This window comes from Homalodisca vitripennis, chromosome 8 (assembly GCF_021130785.1).
Source record: "Homalodisca vitripennis isolate AUS2020 chromosome 8, UT_GWSS_2.1, whole genome shotgun sequence".
In the NCBI taxonomy this organism is placed as follows: Eukaryota; Metazoa; Arthropoda; class Insecta; order Hemiptera; family Cicadellidae; genus Homalodisca; species Homalodisca vitripennis.
In genome coordinates, this window is record NC_060214.1 from 96,262,127 (window position 1) to 96,283,306 (window position 21,180).

The window sequence follows — 21,180 nt, forward strand, 5'->3', positions numbered from 1 at the left end:
CATTAACAAAAAAAGCTGGAAAACTTTCAAATTTCTTGATGTCAATGTGGATAAATCCAAAATTCTAAACAATGTTGATGTTTCCTTTTTATATTAATTTTTTCCAACATATCTCACGCTACTTATAAGATCATTTGAAGAATTTTAACTCCTAATATGAAAAGTTCTCAAGGTTAAAATAGCAAAGCAATGCTATACAGAGATAACTTAAAGATCGTCATATAATACGAAAGAGTTTCCTTTGTTGGTTTATTATACGTAAACATTATTTGTAGCTAAATATTTATTAGACATTCAAATCATGTAGGATACATGAAGAAGGAATGAAGGCATTGTGTTTGAAGTGTTGGCTACACTGCAAGTGACAGCTGCTGACCTTGACATTGACCTAGACTACCAGCTGATTGAATAAAGTATAATATCTTTATTGCGTCCGCGACCACGCTGGGGGTCACAGGGCATTTCACCATCACTCAAAATGATTCTTTGTACTCTCTTATTACTTACTTTACCAGTTAGATTGTATATTATTTTCCACTGGGAAGTATTACCGTTAAATTCTGTGAGTATTTTGGATTAGCAGTAGTTTTTAGATAAATCCACACCTTAACTTAGAATAAAACTTTGATCTATAGGGTGTATTTTGTACAACTTATATAATCTATGTTTCCTTTTTATAAACATTATTATATAACCATCAATTTAAGGACTAATGAATATCTTAATATATTTGAGATATTTTTAACTTAAGTTATGAAGAAGCATATCAATCAAAATCCCCAGTCTGAAAACAAACTACCATGAGCACTACTGAGTTCAGCTTTTACCATTTTATAGTTCACAATTAGTTCTACTACTTAAAATGATTTAAGTCCTAAAACATAGTCTATATATATATATATATATATATATATATATATATATATATATATATATATATATATATCAATCTTTAGAGTCGTCATACCATAATTGATTAATCTAATTTTGCCGTCTAAACTAATAATAAAGTTCAGTATAAAATCTTCAAATTATATGTAAAATTTATCTTTCTTTCGACTGAGCTGGAAATTATATTTTCGGTCCTAGATGGCAATGAAATGCACATACCCATTAGCAGGTTTACTTGTAGGAAATTCATAAATAATTTTCCGTTGAATTTAAAGATTCTAGAATCATTTATGGAACAAACGCTGACTATGCAAAGAGTGGATAAATCTGTATATAAAAGATGTAGATTAAGTCTTTTCAACTAAAGTCATGGAGTAAAGTTGACATTGGAATTACAATTATTTTAATCGAGAATAATATTTAACTTTTTGAAATTCAATTGAACTTACGTAAAATTAGTTGTTTTTTTTTTAATTAAACACCTATTGGATTAATCAAATATAATTTTACTATATTCTAAAAACAAATTATGTTCAGTTGAATATACTTATGACAGTAGTATGCACGTCAGTTATTTCATCCGATATTATTACAAAGTACCACATCCTTGTTTCATTTTCAAAGTCCATACAGCATAAATCCATAGCTGCAATCTTAAAAATACCAAAAGCAAAGGTACATTTTGAAAGTTTAGGATTTTAATCGCACAGTAGTTTTAAAACTTTTCATAGCTTGTTATTACTATCCCAATATCACTGACTTAAAGAGATGATAAATGACCCACCTTCATCATGGCACTTAAAACTGAAACCACTCAGAGTGAAAACCTTTTATTATCAGTAAGCCAAGGGATGAACGGCTGAAACTGAGTAAGAAATTGAATTTAGATAATCTTATCGACAGATGGATTGGGTGCACGCGCTGCCTCTCAGTCTAGAGCGTCCAATCTTGAAGCAGGCTTCGAGAATTGTGGTCACAGTTTTGGCCAATTTCCCTTAGTACACTACCCAATTCTTAAGTATACTATGCATATAGAATTAATTTAATGAATGTTACTCCCTTTAATATACCATACGAATTCAGTTTTATTTGTGTGATTGTTACGTGAAAGTGATTTCGATATCATAAAGCTAATGATAAGTGACGGAAACTATTATATTTTCATCTGCATACGATAGAAACTTTTTAATTAATCAATATTTTGAGACTAAGAACAACAACGTAAGGGCGAACCCCTCTTTCCGTCCCTCTCTGTAATGATCGCGATGGCGACATCCGGTTTTATAGTTTTAGAAGTTTCGCACTATAGAGAATTTGAGGATAACCAGGTGAGACAGACCAACCGTGCAGTAACGGTTTGGTGTACTGACTTCAAAGAAAGTGCTTTCCCCATAAAACATTCATGGGGAGTCCATTAAAAATGTGCTCCTCAAAAGTTATGTACAGGGTGTTTCTAAATTAAGAATCAAGTGTTCGAATCTAAAACTTTATAAATGAAAGCATAGATATTGTTAATAGGAAGTCATTGGTGAAAACAGAATTCACTTATCTCTCAATCCGTTTCAAAATGTCGAAAATTTTTTTTTATTTTTAAATTTACGGAGTACTCTGTATTTTTTTCCGTTTGAGATTTATTTTTTCTGATTCCGATTTTTCGCTCACGAGAAACTCAGATTCATTCTGATATGTCACATTACTTCTTTTAAGAGTATTTTGGTATTGACCCCTAACTCAAATTTAGGAAAATTAAAAATCCATACAATTCAAAATTTAAATTGCAACATGAATAATTTTGTGCATAATTTTAAAGATTTCTTTAAAACAAACAATGATTGTATTTACATTATTTTCGTATCCCCAATATTTTTCAAAAACAAGCATAAATCTGTTTTTCATGTAATTTTTCCAAGGTATTTTAGTAAAACTTTGGCCATTGACCTCAAAACCTGAGGGTAATCATTTCTATTCTATATTAATGTATATTAATGAATGAAAACTATAATAATAGAAAAAATGTGGGTTTTTAAATCTTAATTTATTTTAATTTGACCTGAGATACTAAAATAAACTGTTGTTAAATATTCCACTAAGAACTTTTACTGTTGAGGGGAGGGGGAGGGTTGGTTTGAGAGATGGTGTTGCACTAAACGCTTTCAAACAAAATAAAACACTATTTACATCATACAATAAAAGATGGAAAGCTTACATTGAGTGCTTGATATAGAAAGTACAAATTAATATTTTTGGGGTTGTGGTACAATATTGAAATAGAGAATTGAGAATTGAAGATACGTTATGACAGCAAGATATTTGCTTAGGAGGTGGTTAATCATACCAGCTATTTTTGGATATTAATATAAATTTATTAAAATTCTTAAAGTGGGAAGATTGTAGAATTTAGAAAAATTAGGAATTTAATTAATGAAAATTTTATCTATTCATAATTAAAATTTTGGTGAACACATTTAACTAAGTCTTCTTTAAAAATTAGGACTGGGAAAGTTGAAAGTCTATGGCCGTGAATTTCTTATGAAGTAGTAGAAGTAGAAGTATGGCCACAAGAAAAATATACTATCTTCACCACAGAGATTTTACCAAAACGGCTTTAAAAAGAGAAATAATAACTCTGTAGCTCTTGCAGCCTAATAAAAATTTGAGTCTCTGTCCAAACACTAGTCCAAGCAAGGAAATACTAAAGATTTTTTGTCAGTGTCCAAATGTAAGTCTTTTCACTAGCATAGTCAAATAAAGATGAAAGATGAGGTGGAATGCAACACAAGCCCTAGTTCTCAACAATGTTGTTGTTCACAAACTTTTTTGCATGTAGTCTTCTTGTCCTCTAAACATTAATCACTATTTTTTTAAAGATAATTTTGATAGTAAAATATTGAAAAAGAATTGTTCATTTTGTTCGAACGACTTTCAAAATTGTAGGAGAAGGAAAATGTACAAACGTTTAAATCATTATTGTATTTTTAATGAAGTTTATTAAAATAAAAATGTGCTGATGCGTTGGATCATCAAAAGATTAATTTAACATAAACAACATTAACTGGCAATAAAACTATTTTAACATTACCAAGAAATTATTTAACATTTCTTTACATCATTAAAGTGATTTATATAATATTTATAGTAAATTATAGATGAATGATTTACGAAATTCCATTCATCATATTGACTATAATTTTATTACATTACATTTACTAATATGCAATTTTAAAACAAATTTTGTTTGAGGGAGGTATTTCATTTATTTAATTTCATGTGTTAAAAGGATTGTTTGAATTTGCTAACACCTACAGCGGAATTAGGCTAAAAATTACTAAACTGACAGTTAAGGGCAAAAGATGTGTAAAACCAAGCATTACAGAAATTAAACCTCGTAAACGGTACTCGAATTGAAAATTCTTAGAAGCCTCAGGCGTAGCTCAGGCTTCTTCTCTCTTCCTCTAAACCCTTTTTACTGGGGAGTCCATATTTAATTATGTGTACCTCTAAGGTTTAAAATAATGTTTCACGCATCATGATATTAACTGGGAGCTACTTAACTGTTTAAGAGAATATTAAGTACTTTACACTTTCGTATTTAAAAATAAAATCTGGGACTTGCAGTATTTGTAGAATACTTCTTGATACTTTGGTTGCTTAAAAATGCTTTGCTTACTGACAAAACAATAAAATTCACTTATTCTGCGAAAAGACGCTTAAATAAAAATAAAATATGCATACGGTTTCTGAATGTCTGTACAATACAAGGTCTTTAAGAAACCAATGGTTAATTCATATTTCAAAAACAGAATAATCCAAATAAAACATCCACTTCAAAATATGTCTTTTATGTGATAATCTTATTTGAATTTTTAGCTTGTTGCATGACATATTTTGGGTAATAAACCTACACTTGATGATTATACTATACATAAACAAAAAATATATAACAACTTGGCTTTTCATGTGAATTTTAAAAAAGTAGTTATATCAAGTTTAAAATTACGCCAACGTCTTTAACAACTTTAATCTACAGTTATCTACAGATCCTGTACCCTTCCTTATGATCATAAATAGACCTTATAAATATTAAAATGTCATATACATGACGGATTTTGACGACTTTTTAAAATGTGAACAGAAAAGGGAGTTTGTTAGAAGCAAATTAAAAATGTCAAGAAATAAAAACAAATAGAATAAAAAGGCGGCCATGTTTTATTGCATCACAAATAATTTAATTTCCGTGCATAAATAATGACTGTAGATTTCCTATAAGGCTATCACCATATAAAATAAAGCGTCCTGAACAATATTAGTAGAATTGGAGGGTAATCGCCCAAAAACCTTTAGTTTCAAAATCCTATTATTTGCTAGCAAGCCAAAATATTTAATTTTTTAAAAGGGTCGTTACCCGAAATTCTTTAACTAAATAATTTAGTCTTAAAACCCTTTATTTTACACAATAAATCGAACACTAGATAGAAATACATTAAGTGGTTAAAGTGTCTATCATTTTAAGTAATTAAAATAAATCTAATTATCTACATCGTGAAATAAAAGTTATAAAAAATTAGCACACTCAGGTATTAATGAAACTTTTAATACAATTCAGATGGTTTAAAACTAAAATTCTAGGTAAAATACATAAAGGCCAGACATTTTCATTGGAATCAATGTCAGTTATATCTTAATATTATCGTATTGCTGTGGTGAAATGTTTTACTCAAACCTGTGTGCATATTTTATCTAGAATTCCTATGTGATATCGAAATACTAACACGAACCGAATTTTTTACAAATAATTACAGATTAAAACCATTTTAAGAGGTTTGCTGTTACGATGATAAGTGAAATATAATAACAAACTTTATTTTTTTAAAGACGTCAAAATATGTACAAATGCTATCTCATATTGTATTGTGAATTATTTAAGGAGATGTGGGATTTGAAGGGAAATCTGATATAATTTTATGTGAATTGTGCAGCTGACAACACAATCGAAAATCTAGATTACACTGGATGGCTACTGAGTACCCAGACAGACCTCTTTTGTGGTCTACGTACCGAAAATATGCAAAGAGATCGTTTTGAACTTCTTCAGTCGCCGAATGTTTTGTGTCTCTTTAGATGGACGTGGACTATATATACCAGAAAGTCTAGTTTGTGACAGTGTAAAATTTCAGACGTTGCACTAAGTGAAAGGTGAAATTGAAGCTAAATTCAAAATTAGCGTATTCGTAACATTGTTATCGTGGGTACTTACTTAGTAATCATGAGGTTTGTATTTATATTAATTAGGCTATTTTCTTAACGCAGATATGTGATATAAAACAATAATAAAAAGAAGACTAATAAACTTATTAAAACCACTAAATGGTCTGGATAGTGGTTTTATCCATGCAATATTAATCATGGTTTTTTTCGTTATAAATGAATGTTGTTGGTATTCATAAAATTCATGGTCCTGTGTAATTAACATGGTCCTTGTAAGAACAGTTCCAAGTGATGCAGATCCCCACTACATATTTCGGAAGGAAAATTTCATCACAAACGATATTTATATTGACATCATAAAAAATTGTATAACTGGAATAATGCTTGGTTTCACTATAAGAGAAGTTTAAAGGGGAATATCCGGTTTCGAGTCCAGTCGGAGCAAGTACGTTTTGTGATTCAATGTTAATTGAAACAAAATTAGGTTGTTAACACTTATACAAATTAAATGAATTTATATATATATATATATATATATATATATATATATATATATATATAATATAGAGTGATAATCTATCGCATATACAAGTTACTATGAAAGCTATGATAGTAAAACATCAAGTAATCACTACTTAGTAAATCGTCATAATCAATTAAAATTCATTTAAATTTGTTCAAATAAATAATACAATAAATAAATTAGTTTAAATTAATAAAATTATGAAGGGAACAGGATTTTTCGAGAAACTTGCTAGTTTAGTGATAAAAAAAAATCAGCAGCACTTTTTTGTATCACTGAACGATGGCAAATGTCCGGAAAATCCTGTTTCCTTCACAATTCTACCATCGTCAAAAACAAACTTCAAACAAATAATTAAATAAAATTAGATTCAATAAGTTTCACAACTACGGTGCTCAACTACCAGACTCAAGAACAATATTAGAGTTAATGTTGCATAACGCAAAGCAGTTTTTTTTTTAACACTCTTTTCGAGGGTTCTTCACGTTGACAAGATGGGAGGCTGGACATTTTTCGTCGCAATTTTGTTTTGTGTAAGTTTTTTTACATTTTTATTATATAATATGTGTTTTACATCAAAATGATAATAGATCGGGTTAGTCTGATATTGTTATTCATAATGTTATCATCAACGATAAGAAATAGAATTTTGAATATTCGTAGCGCACCTTAAAACTATAAAAAATTCTATATTGGTCTTAAAATACATGCTAAAACACATAAGAATTATGTATTTTAAGAGACAGAGTTAGTTATATACTGGTATGCTACTTTTACAGTACACACCATTATATAAAACAATTTTGTCTATGGTATTGAATTTATTAAATATATACCACACATGTTATTTATTATTTAGATGAAAAAAATTGAATTGTGATTTTGTACTTATAAAATTTCAAAAATGATTTTTTGATTTAAAAAATATAACAGTTGAATATAGGCTATAACTAAAACTGAAACTACAAAAGATAAAATTTATAAATCACAAAAAGGAACAACTAAATCATTATTATACAATCTCTTCCCTTTTCTATTGTTGTACAGTATTGTAAATGATTAGCTCTAAACCTAATTCAATTTTAAACAATTTCATTCAACTTTGATTAATGTTTGTTTTTTGAAACAGGTGTCTTTGCAACAATGGGCGAAAGCCGACAAATTTGAGGATTTGAGTCCAGAAATACTAGGAAAGCTGAACATTTAGTATGAGGAAATTCCAAAAAGCCGTGGTAATTATGTATGTAAGTGGGGAATTAAGAATATCGCGGATTGGTTTATCCAAGTACTAGATGTGCACAGGAAAACGGAGAAACGGAAGTTATAGTCGCGTGTGAGAAGGAGCTGATGAAATATCCACCTCAGTTAAACGGTATTATTTTAGCTATTCGTCGAGGTTGTTAGAGCCAACAATAACCTTAACCAAGAAAGTGCTTGGTAGGCAATATTTTAAAGTAATAACTGTGAAAAAAGAATGGAATTAAATGAAATGCTGAGAATTTTATGTATACAAATATATTTTATTGCCCAGCTGCACCGTCCAACTCTGTTGGATACTTAAATGTTATCTGATGTAAATGTGGGTCCCGCTCCAGCGCACCTTCCTCTTAGTGCAGCGTTTGAATCTGTTATCTGATATTGAGATTTTGATTTATCTTGGCTTAAACCATAATGACACCTTTGAAAACACATGATCTGTGAAACCTAATAAAAAATTGCATAAACATTCAAACCCGATTCATCTCAAAGCACAAATGACTGCAATCAGTATTACAGTTCAAAATTCTAATTCAAGTGATATTAATAACATGTCAAATAATATCTAAAAAAATCTTATGCTATACTTACGAGAACTAAACCAGAAACAGTTTAAAAACTATGGAACTTCATTGATAAAGCCATTACGATGGTCTTATTGCTATATATATATATATATATATATATATATATATATATATATATATATATATATATATATATAGATTCAATATTTATTGAAATTAAATTAGGCTATTATACAAATTTAATGAATGTAAACAGAAGTCATTTGACAGGTATTTGGTCTTCCGATCATATGTTAGTTTGGTTATTTAAATACATTTGTGAAAGAAACGGCCAAATACAAAATAATTGAATCGTAACAAGTGAGGCCTCTGTCGTGTAATGGTAGCACATTCACCCGGAAGTGAGAGATCCGGGTTCGAGTCCCGGCGGAGCAAGTACTTCAAAAATTCAAAATTAAAAAAAATTGAAATTACATATATTAATATTAATAAATAATTAAAATTATATTATTATTGATTATTGAAATTATATATATATATATATATATATATATATATATATATATATATATTTTGCCAAGGGAACTGAAACTGATAAAATATAGATCTAAATATGTTCATGAACTATGAAAAAAATCAGCTTTAACAAATGCTTTCCCTATACGGATTGGGAATGAGGGGGGTTTGGATTCTGAGAAATACAATAAGGTAAAAAGTATGTAATTAAATAACAAAACACGTAAATAAGTGTACAACTTATTTAAGAAAAACAAGAATAAATTGTGGTTGTGAAAAGGAGTAACAACGATTCAAAACCTGAAGAATGTTTTGTCTTCTTTGAAATTCCTCGCTTTTTACTTTCTTGGTACTTTAATACATGAAATGTGTAGACTCAAAATTAACTTCATTTATAATTTAAGCCAAGGCACATAAAACATTTTATACTGTTAAACTCATAAGGCATTTTAATAACTAGTTTACAAATGTTCAATGAGAATGTGTTTTACTCTGCATATTGTTAGGAAGAGATCTTGATTTAAACGTTACTACTCATCTCTGAATCTTAAAGTGTATATTTTATACTATTATAGCTAGTTTATATATATGATTTCTCTCTCAGATTTTTAAACGAATGACTATGTTTGTCCTTCATGGATTTGTACAACATCGTGTTACCATATTTGGAGGGGTTTCAAAAACCCCTTGATCAAAAAGCGATGAACAGGTAGTTAAGGTCAATTTAAAAATAATATAACTGACATAAAACCAACCATATAAATTAAAATTGACCTACCATCCTTTACTGAACGACAAATATACTATAAAAATGAGGATTAGGTAATAGAATATCCTTATGATATTTATTTCAACTGTAAAAGTTTGATTACAGTGAAATGTAAAGAAATATAAATTTTATAAGATAAATATTAAGGTCTTTCAAATTTACAAAACATCCCGAAGACTACTAAAAACTCTTTTTTATCCTTACTATACAAAATTGCACAGTTTTGACTGTGTGTACTTACTAAGTGGCATTGCTTTAGTCTCATAAATTCTGCTTTTAATCGATAAAATGACTAATTATTCCACGTGAAGTAGTTTTCGTAACATCATGCATAAAAACTAACTTTTCGTAAACTTATCTGCAAACATGTAGAATGAAGTGGTTCCTGTTAAAATGAAACAGTGGTATGCATTAATTTTTTTGATGGTGGCAGTGTTATCTAACCGAGACATTTAATTTTTAAGATTAATTAGCGAGCTATCCTATCTCAGTCTGTATTTATGCCTCCAATTCTGTTTGAAACCTAATAGGTTCCAGTTAAAAATGGGAGCGTTTTGAAACCTAAAGAAAACCTTTAAAACTTCTTAAAGCACAAAAAACATATATCTGTTCAGATGTTATGAGGGGTGTGGATGGGGAAAGAGTTGGCAAATTAGCGATGCCCATATCCTCATATCGACACATTTCTACTACTAGCATGTGGAATTTTCTCAACGATCTGCATTTAATCGTCTTGCATACTTATTACCCATAATAATAATGACAAGAAAAGACTAACAAAGTTAAAAAAACATTATTATTATAAGAAACTTAATTTGGTTTATCTTATATTTACCATGGACAATTAGTATGAAATATAAATGTTATTTAGTTATATATTTTACATATTGTTTACAATATATTTACTTTTATAAAATAATATAGGTGTGCAACAGTAAGGAATCGAATTTAAATTAAAAAAACTCATAACTAGGAACACGACATGTAGTAAGCGGAGGAATAATTACAAGTAGTTTTATGTAAGACTGCATTACTTACCGGGACCGTCTTTCAACGAAATTGAAATAAGTTTTTCATGAGATGCCACAACATCTCCATAAGCTAGTTCGTCCTATGAAGATTTATTAAACATAAGGTATAAAAGCAGAAGCTAAAGACACAGAAGCTTTGAAACAAGTCATGAACATACTTATTTCAATTCAGTTTCACCACTCGACGGTGCTGTAAGTAATACAATCTTATTCGCCACAGCTCATGAGCTATAAATATGTAAGTAAATAGGTAATTTGTAAATATAACTTAATTTAGAGTCACAAACATACTAATTATTCTTATTTCGTTAGGCCTTTGCATAGCAAAGCTGTTTTCATCAGACATTTCAAAAAAGATAAGAACAATAATAATTGGTTTTAAATCGTTCCTTGTTCCTAGAATCATAACCCAATGTAAAATTGTGTAAGATTCCTTCATAAACACGGCTCCCACAATGGGATTTTTCAACATTAGTTTCACCCTGAGGAACTACATCTATAGTTATAAAAGCGGTATTCTTGGAGTTATAAGGGCAAGTTTTGATACATTTTAGTAAAAGATGGATACAAATAAGCGAGCCTGGGCTGTGGTTGTATCTACGAGTAAATTACATTTATCTCAATAATATTTAAACCAGACCTGAAGAGATTCACAATTAACTTTTACCATTCTAAGGTTTCATATATTTTATATTTCTCCTCTGCCATATTTTAAACAAATTGAACTGTTAATGTGCTATAAAATCATCCGGGTTTGGTATAAATGACTGTGTTACTAACGTGGGTCTAATAAAATTGGTTTTTGAATACGTTTTCCACTTTGAGGCTGTGCTTCTTTAGCTAACGACTTAAATAATAATTAGGAAATGATACGCAAACCATGTGTTACCCAAGCTCTATTTATGAAAGAACCGACCACAAATGAAATATCCGTGAATTACTCATTTGACCCATCCCTGAGTTTCGCCTCCATGGGCGATGTTTGAAAGCAGACTATGACCTAGAAATAAAGGGCTACATCAAGATCTCTCCATTACGATAGTTCTAACTGCAAGAAGTTATCTTTATATTGGGACTAATTAGACTGAATTACGAACCAGAGGAAAATGTATGACAAATTAAGGACTATTTAGACAGAAAGTACTGTGCAGGGTTTAGAGATAGGGAACTGAAACTATTCATTTCATGCCGAACGTTTAGGCTTCATTACGATCAATCAAAATGGAACTTGAACTGTTTAAATACACGGAATAGATTCAACACCACAATGGAGTTTTATAACTCGTGTCCATGCTTATCCAATAATTTTAAGCAGTAAATGGTTAGAATCAATAACAATCAAATGTAATGACTCGTAACCATGAACAGTTCAATCGCTGAGTTTTAAATACTGATTCCAAGGTTCCTTCATATTGGCAAGATGACACGTTGGATGCTTTTATTCGGAATTGTGGTTTTTGTAAGTTTTAAACTTATTTGGTTTAGATATAAATTGTTAACCGATTAATTTTATTCATTTTTTTTTTTATTTATTTTGTAACACATAATTTTACATAATCATGGCCCCACCAAGTCAACATGACTTATCGGTGAGGTCCATAATGAAACTTAAAAAAAGCAAGATACAAAATTCATTACAGTTTCATCAATTATTCTTTGATCAGTTTAGTTAATGCTTTTATAAGAAAATGTTATTTTGCTCTTTGTATACTTTAGGTTATAATTAGGTATACTTTAGATGTCGTTATGAAGATCATAACACTATGAATGCCTATAACACTATAAAGTAGATTCAGAACGTACTTGGTGCCATTGTATATATAATTCCTAAAGGTTTAAGAATAATAAAAATAGATTATAAACATTTTCTAAACGCTATATAAAATTACTTATTGCTGTACCAGTAACAATAGTTTTACTTATTTAATTTTAAGACAACTGGTATAAAGACACATAGACGTTAGTGTGTGTTTATTTAATTACAAAAATAATGTATACTTCAATGGGGCACAACAATTTTGATTCCGGAAAGTTTCTTTATACAGTACACCTTTTTTTAAGTAACTCAGGGACCTGGATTCTTCGAGCCCATGTAGTTTTAGGTTCTAAATAAACCGAAACCATGAAGTATTCAATGAACCGACAAAAGGAACCTGTTATCTTACAGATGAATAGACCTTGATCTTTTACCACAAAATAGAGATTTTTCTTTGATAAAGAAACTATAATAAAACTCATTAAGAGACTTGAAATTTGAACATAATTCAAATTTCTACTGCCTCTCTATTTGAATTTATTGCACAGATGGTCGGAGCACGAGACGGTTTCAAGAAAGCCTTGTTTGGTCTTGCAAGATTAACTGGCCTTTGACCTTTTTTACCCCAAAATAGAGTTTATTCTTAGATCAAAAGGAACTTATGTTCTAAATTTCAAGTCTCTAGTGTCTTTCTATCTGGATTTCTTGCTCAAATGGACGGATAACGACACGATTTCAAGAGAGGCCTGTTGGGTCTTGCCAGACTGACTGGACTTTGACCTTTTCACCCCAAAATAGAGCTCTTCCTTGAATCAAGAGGAACTTATGTTCTGCAGGCGATTATTTTTCAAATTTCAAGTCTCTAGTGTCTCTCAATCTCGAGTTATTGCAGAGATGGATGGATAACGACACGATTTCAAAATGGCCCTGTTGGTTTCTTAATAAAGGCTTAAGATATCTACGCAAATTGCTTTTACACCACCCCCTAATGTTTTCTATGTTCCTTCACACACATATTACGCTAATGCAACTTTTAGTTGTAATCATTAACAAATATGTTTATAATAATGAGTTCATTAAGTTTAATGTTACTTTCTGAATCAGGTGTCAGTGCATCAGTGGGTGGAAGCAGATACGTTATCGTATCTGACCAAAAAAGTGCTTGACCAGCTGAAAAAGTTGGACAAGGAGTTCCCAAAAAGCCGGGCCGCAAATAAAAAGTGCCAAAACGGGATAGAAAATATCCGGGAATGGTTTACAAAGAAAGAGAAATTCTGCAGAGCCCAAAAGAATGGTGAACCTAGAAACAGATGTGATGATGAAATGGCAAGAAATGTAGAGGTAATGGGCCCTCTGCTTGAAATTTTACACGAATATTGTAAAGGAAGATAACTGTCATACTCTGCAACTATTTCATGTGCTAAATTGAGGAAAATAAAGAACTCACAACTCATGTACAACAACATTTTATTTCCTGTTATATTTATTATTACTGCACGAGTTTTATATAACTCTTTGATTTGTATAAGCAACATTAAACTAGGTAGTTTATATGCATAGCAAATCATTAGGCAAGCAGTATTAGCGTTGTGTCCATTACTATTGAAACCTTGTTTTTGTTTAATTTGTTTCCAATAATGTTTGTTATACACAGAACTGCACCATACCTATACAACATACAATATATAACATTTACACATGTGATTCTTGAAAAGATTTTCAGCTGACATGACACATTTTTACACCCGCAGAAAGTGTAATTTGCCATTTTATAGTTAGTAACTTCTCTAAGTGGTGAGCATATCGATAATTTTGATATTTTTCACTATTTTGGAGGTGCGTAAGTTTATTAGACTTGCTGGTATTATTTATCCATACATACGAATGTAAGCGTACGTCCCATGAATATAGACTAGAAACGTGGAATATCATAAACATTCCCACACGAAAACTGGATGCTGACGGAAAAACTGTGTGTACAATGGTGTAAAACTATTTATAGTTCTGTCTCCTGAAGTGTCTCAGAATTACAATTTTTAAGGTAATTCAAAGCATTTCTGATAGAACAAAGCGAATATAATGTTGATGAGTGTATTTGTGGTCGCTGTAGTGAATGCTCTTATTTATTTAACATTGCTGTCAATCCATGCTGTATAATAATATCAAACATATACTTTAGCTTTAGCACAATGATGTAGTTTGTACTGTTATAAATAAAGATTATTGAGTTAGAGTTAAGTCTCACTTAGTGGATTTCTTATCCCTTCTTGCAATAGTTATCTATACGAGTTTTGATAAATTTTAAAGAAATAATTAGCTCCATTATTGCTGAAGGCCTAATGAACTATGCCTCATATAGATATTTGGTTACAATGCAAGAAAAAATACAAATTACTTAAGATCAGTTCGGCAATACACAACGTAATGTATCCCAGACAATTGTATGTCAAGTGTGTTGAAAAAATATAACAATTAATTAGAAACTAATTTCAGTTGTCAGTTACAACATCACCTTATCATTAATTTCACTGTGCAAAACTAACGGACTATTTCAGTTTGCACTTCTTATCCGAGCTTTTGTTCGGTTCGGTCCGGTTAGGTTAGGCTAGATTAAGTTAGGTTACGTTACTTTAGGTTAGGTTAGACTAGGTTAGGGTCCGTTATGTTAGGTTACGGTAGATTAGGTTACGATATGTTAGCCTGATTTAGTAAGTTACGCTACGTTAAGTTAGATTGAGATAGGTTGGGTTAAGGTACCCTATGATACGTTACGTTTCGTTAGATTAGGTTACATTAGGATAGGTTTGGTAAGGTTAGGTTACGTTAGGTTACATTAAGTTACGTGAGATGAGTTCAGGTTGCGTTGAGTTATGTTATGTTCGGTTTTTTAGGTTAGGTATAATTTTATTTTAGGTTAATTTTAGAATAGGTTACGTTAAGGCGGGCTAAGATGATTCGGTTTAGCTTAGGTTATTTAGATTAGGTAATTTAGGTTGCTTACGTTACGTTAGTTTAGGTTAGGTTACATTAAGTTAGTTACGTAGGTAGGTTACGTTATGTTATGATGGTTTATGTTAGTTTAGGTTAGGTCAGGACTAGTTTGGTTATTATAGGTTACATTAGGTTAGGATTGGATATGTTAGGTTAGATTAATGTAGGTTAAAGTAGGTTATTTTAGGTAATGGTAGATTAGGAATTGTTAGGTTCCGTTAGTCTATGGTGCGTTATGCTAGATTAAGTTAGGGTAGGTAAAGTTAGTTTAGTTTGTTAAGCTATTCTACGTTACGATATGTTAGATTACGTTATGTTTAGTAAGTTTAGGTTGGTGTAGTTGCATTACGTTCGTTTAGGTTGTTTTAGGTTAAGTTCGTTTATTTTAAGTTTTGTAAGATTAGGTTTAGTTAGGCTGGCTTTTGTATTTATTTTCCAAATTTATAGGAATATTAGCATAATGTCTATTTAAATTGTACCATTGGTTTTCATATACGGTTTCACCACATGTCCAACATAATTATATACATCTTTCTTACCTTTTACAATATCTCTTTTACCCACTCAACTTGAAATTTTCTGTTTTCATATTATAGTTTTCGTTATCTGCTCTTTGAGCAAACGTCTGCTATATTTTACAGCTCAAAAGTTCTAGTAATATACTTATAACAATATTTACAAACATTAACGACAAACACACTGTCGGAAAATATAATCATATAAACAACTCATATGAAACTATAGCGTGCGCTCATATTTAACTAAATAAAACTTGAACTGACTATGAGTAGTTACTAGTGGTGTAGACATAGAAGATTTTCCAGGTAAAACATGTCTGATAATCAGCTCTTGTATTAATATTGTAATAATATTGTATTAATTGTTATATATATATATTTACTAATGTAAAACATTATTTACTTATTTAAAAATATAACTAAGGTATCAATAGGTTATTCTTATATTTAAACGCTACATTACTCGTGTGTATATTTGAGCTTTAGCGAAACTTATTAATTCGAGGAGATGGGAAAAGGTTCAGTCATGCCCGCCCGCCTGTCCGCAGTGTATCGCCAAAAGAAACTGACTTTAAACTTTGCATGAAGCTTCATTTGTAGAAGCAGCACTGAATTCGATGATAGTGGATGTAAATCCATAGAAATTGGCTGGGCGTTAGCGAACGTTTTCATTGGGTTTTCATGGCTGAAGAAAAATACATTTGTATACAAATAAAGTTAAAAAAAATTTATTATAAAAGGTGGCATGTTAACATATGTAGCCTAAGTACTCCAAATATTTACAATAGGACCTTTAAGTGTCTCACTGTGTAGAACTATATGATTATACACTGCTATGAAACCGAACTTTATGAACCAAAATGTTAATGTATAATGTGGCAAAATATATGGAGAAAGTATATATGTATTGACTTAACATTTGCATGAACATTCATTTCTACATAGATAAGAAGAAGTTTTGTGATGGTGGATGTCCAGCCATGAAATTTTGCCGAGCGTCATTGAAGGTTATCACTCTTTAGGCTGACAAAATTTCTCTTTTGTTTACCTGAGGGATGAAAACCCTTTTTCTGTAGGATTGTCTGTCTCTGTGCAGGACATCCCTAGAATAAAACGAGCTATGGATTTGGAAATTTGCATGCACCCCCAACAACCTCTGTTACGACAGTAGACTATGACGTACTGCTGCCTTGTGTACGTGAGGACAGGTAGTACTAGATTTGTTAAATGATATATAATTTAGATGTTTTTCTTCAGGTGTCTGCTTAACAATCTAATCAAAACGTTGATTGAAAGTCAAATAAACGGATGCAAAGACCAAAGAAAACTGAAATTAAAGCCAAATGTGAGAAGGCGCTGGATGGATATTCGATTTTATGGTTGAAAGCGGTTTGAATAATCAACACGGCGCAACGTTATTGCATGATAAACAGGTTAAGCAAATAACATTCAATGCTCAATCTAATGAAATAAAACAAATGCATGTAGCAGTGGTTATGTTGCTCACTGTCATAAGTGCAAAAATGTAGTGCAAGAAAATTCTTTAAAAAAACAGGCTCAAAAATGTCGTGATGTAAGTGAATGTATACAAAAAAGACCAACTAGGATAATAATTTAATTTAGTTCAAATTTACAGTTTAAGCGTCACATTTATATTTGCACATTTAAAGCTTTTCTAATCCTTACATTGTTTTAACAGAAAAATATTCTCGAATTAATCAAGCAATTTTGAAAAAATTATTAAAAATACAGTGATTTAGTTCCTGACAACTGGACGGACTATGTGTACTAAATCTCGTAAAAATTTACCAGATACTAGCTAAATACCCACGATTTGCTACGGGATTAAAACAAACTTTTTTCACTTAGTTTTTTATGTGCCAACTATTACTGTGCATTGGATACTGTATTAAAGGAATCAGTTATTGATAACTGTAAGTTTTGTCGTCTTAAAATTTCCCTGTGCATTCAATTTTCCTCCCAAAACTCGCGTAGCAGAATCACCACGTATGAAAATAAATATTACCCGCGAGCAGGCCACATACAGTTAGACGTGGAAGTGCTCGGCTTTATTTGCTGTCATTAAAAAGAGAGTTTCACTTAGAACTAAATTTTAAATATTAGACGTGTAGTCTCAAAAAGTGTTTGATAAAAATATATAATTATAAACCCTTTTAACACTTTTGCTATATTTTTTTTATTTTGTACGATGTACATTTTAAATTGTAAGAATTCATAATCAGGTACATTTAGGTTAAGGTAAATTTTAAACTGATAATTTTAAAGTTTACATCGGAATATGGGCTTGGAATACTGTTACCTCTACTACAGACAGTGAACATGGTAGACGATATGATATTTCGGTGCAAAGTTGTAACTTACAGTTTTGTGGCATTGTATAATTAAGAAAACATGAGTTCCTGCAGCCGTATTATTAACGATTCAGAACATTAACACACCCCCTACAATTAAGGTTTAGCTGCTTATATCTAGGTGTGTCCTGCCCAAAGCTTCCCATCCTCCCTTATGGGCCTAACATAGTGCATACGTTACATACAAACAAACTAGAAGAACTTGGGCTGAGTTTTGAGACGACTGTTTTGAAATGTTGCACATGTTAGGGTCGAAATCGCAGTTTCCAAACACCAAACAAACGCAGCTGCTGATTAAGATCGTGTAACCGTGATTGCTACGATGTTTTGTTGTTCAAAGTTTTTATATTCTGTATAAATAGGATAATAAGGGCGAGCCTCACAGATTATATCTGAGATAGCACACATTTTTGGACGAATAATAGTGTGATGTAATACAATATGGAAGCCGATAATAATAACTGTGACCACAAGGACAGGCAGCGATCGAGAGAAGTCATCAAGCTCCTTTGTTAAATTGACGCACAACATAAACTTGGATTCTAATATTTAAACATACTTACAGGCTGAATTTTCCAAAATAATTTCTTGTTACGCATCTAGAACTTATAAAGTATATTCGTGCCAAGGCCCCAAGTCCAAAGGTTTCTTCCATGGTCCAAAGCCTTTTATATAGGAAAATTTTATCGGTCAATCAATCAATCCTATTTGATATGTTTATGTATAGATTCAATTTTTAATCTTAGTAAATACAATTACAAGCGTAGTAAAAGTAGGATTAACTCGTTAAAATGCAGTAAACAGTATTAGTTTGATTAAATAAAGTATATGTTTTAATATGTTGCTAATCTGTTTTATACGAGTCTTCGGAGACCTTTTTATTACTTCAACTTTTACCTTATACATGAGAGTTGTTTTAAATTCGTAAAGATAGTTTTTTGGTCTCGAAACCTATATTTTTATTTTAAACACTTTAAGGACATTTTAAGCGTTTGCTTGACAAAAATATGCTGTAAAAGTTACTTCCATATTTAATAGTATATTTACCAATTTTAGTGAGTACTTTATAACTTTTCTATCCGAAAATATGGTATTCCTGTAGACGCTTTAAATATTCAATATCTTACAGTTTGTAATTGTAATTTTAAATAATAAGGATATTAAGATTTATTGTAAAACTAACCTCAATGGAAGTAAAAAAGTCTATATATGTTACAACAAAATGAGAAGTTCTGGTATAATCACAATTATTTAATTTTACTGAAATATGGCTAAAATTTGTAAAATCCTGAAACCTGCAATTTGCCTCAAAAAATATCTTTAGAGTCTTTAGAAAATGTCAATTTTGACAACGGTCTGAGAGATGTGAAAAATCTGATGAATGTATGAGAGTTTTTTTCCGATCCGTGAAAGCTAGTAATCTTCAGGTAAGGATTCAGTCTAAGGATGGTTGAGGAAACTTTTACTCTGTAGGAGATTTTGATCTGTGGGAGGACCCGAACTTTGGAAAATTTCGGTCTTTGGGAGCGCCCGACCACTTGAAGATATTCCCGCAGGTTTATAGGTTAGTATGAAACTGTCCTGTTCATGTGTTCCGTCGTCTAAAACGTTCGGCCTTTGAGATCTTTCATCCTTTTTGAGGTCCCTCTTTTATTTTAGCTTTGGTCTCAAATTCAGCTTCAGATTTCTTGAATTTATTGATTTATGAAAGATTTCTGATTTTTGTGACCTTTCCAAATATGTAAGATTTTAGCCCCCTAAAAACTATCACTTTCTAGAGAGTTTTGTTCCATGAAAGCTAATAGCCTCTAGGAGTTCGCAAAATTGAGAGTCGTCCCTGCCTTTTAGAGACTCCCGCCTTGGGGAACATCCCGTTCTTTGGTACTTTCGCTATCTAGAAGCTTCCGGCAGATGCCAGTGGGAGACGCAAGCTATTGGATCTGCTTGAATACTTGGCTATTAGGCTATATACCAATATTATATTTATACCAGTAGTAGAGAAGATTTAAAACTGCTAGAGTCCTTATTCCAAAATTCTCTTTTTTTACAGTATTAGTGTTAAATATTAATATGTCCATTAAGTATAAAATAACTGAATATACGACATGCTCTAATCCTCTAATCCTCTAATATACGAAAAACTCTTAAGCTCTAATCCTATTTCAAAAAGTGTCCAATAAATTAGTTCCGTTAAAGTTTACGTACCATGTTACAAATTCAGACCTTGTTAAGTGTTATGAAAGAGTTGCACCTCGTCAAAACACAAACAAACGTTTAAACGGATTTCCGGTGCAATAGTCTCCACAGGGATTTTGAGAAGTAATTACATCCACTAATCAAATATTCACAGTACGGTAGACTGCAGAAATTTAATCGTTTTAGCCAGTCGCTGTGAACATCCGGTTCAGGTTTATTGCCACAAACCATTTTAGCCGGTATTTCTGAACCGTACTAACACTGCTTCCTTAGATTTTTAGCCAATGACTATTGTTGCACTACTACGAATCTGAACCGAAGTTCCATTCAATAGATAGTACACCATTGACAGATTTTGTGACAGCTGAAAGATTAGTTTATTTTCACGGGATTTGCATGTATTTAATTCTCTTAAGTTTGAAATGCAGCAATAATAATATGAAATAACAAAACAAGCTGCCCTACCGACGTAATTGAGATATTTACAAAATAAGTTTTGGAACCAAGTTTGAATTTTTTCATCTATCAATCGCCATTTCTTGTCAATTGAAAATTTCTTACGGGATTTAAATGTAATCAATATCATAAAAACTATTCGATATAAACTAACATTTTTAATTACGTGTGC

The 21,180-nt window shown here is 30.9% G+C and overlaps 1 protein-coding gene across 2 annotated transcripts; it reads left to right on the plus strand.

Moving 5' to 3' along the window:
• The first annotated feature begins 437 nt into the window (after positions 1-437).
• LOC124367780 lies at positions 438-13,928 on the plus strand. 2 transcript variants are annotated; one of them, XM_046824889.1, is made up of 2 exons: positions 438-562; positions 13,580-13,928. In XM_046824889.1, exons 1-2 carry the CDS (start codon positions 479-481, stop codon positions 13,865-13,867), a joined length of 372 nt encoding a protein of 123 aa, XP_046680845.1. In that variant the 5' UTR covers positions 438-478; the 3' UTR covers positions 13,868-13,928. The 2 variants fall into 2 exon arrangements, with proteins under 2 accessions (XP_046680845.1, XP_046680846.1); XM_046824890.1 differs by lacking the exon at positions 438-562 and adding an exon at positions 12,022-12,178.
• Positions 13,929-21,180: the final 7,252 nt, after the last annotated feature.

Bases quoted from the DNA above. Each gene is read 5' to 3' on its own strand.
- LOC124367780 (XM_046824889.1), top strand. From the start codon at position 479: ATGATTCTTTGTACTCTCTTATTACTTACTTTACCAGTTAGATTGTAT. The intron at 563-13,579 runs GTGAGTATTTTG...TTTCTGAATCAG, and splicing joins AAGTATTACCGTTAAATTCT to GTGTCAGTGCATCAGTGGGT.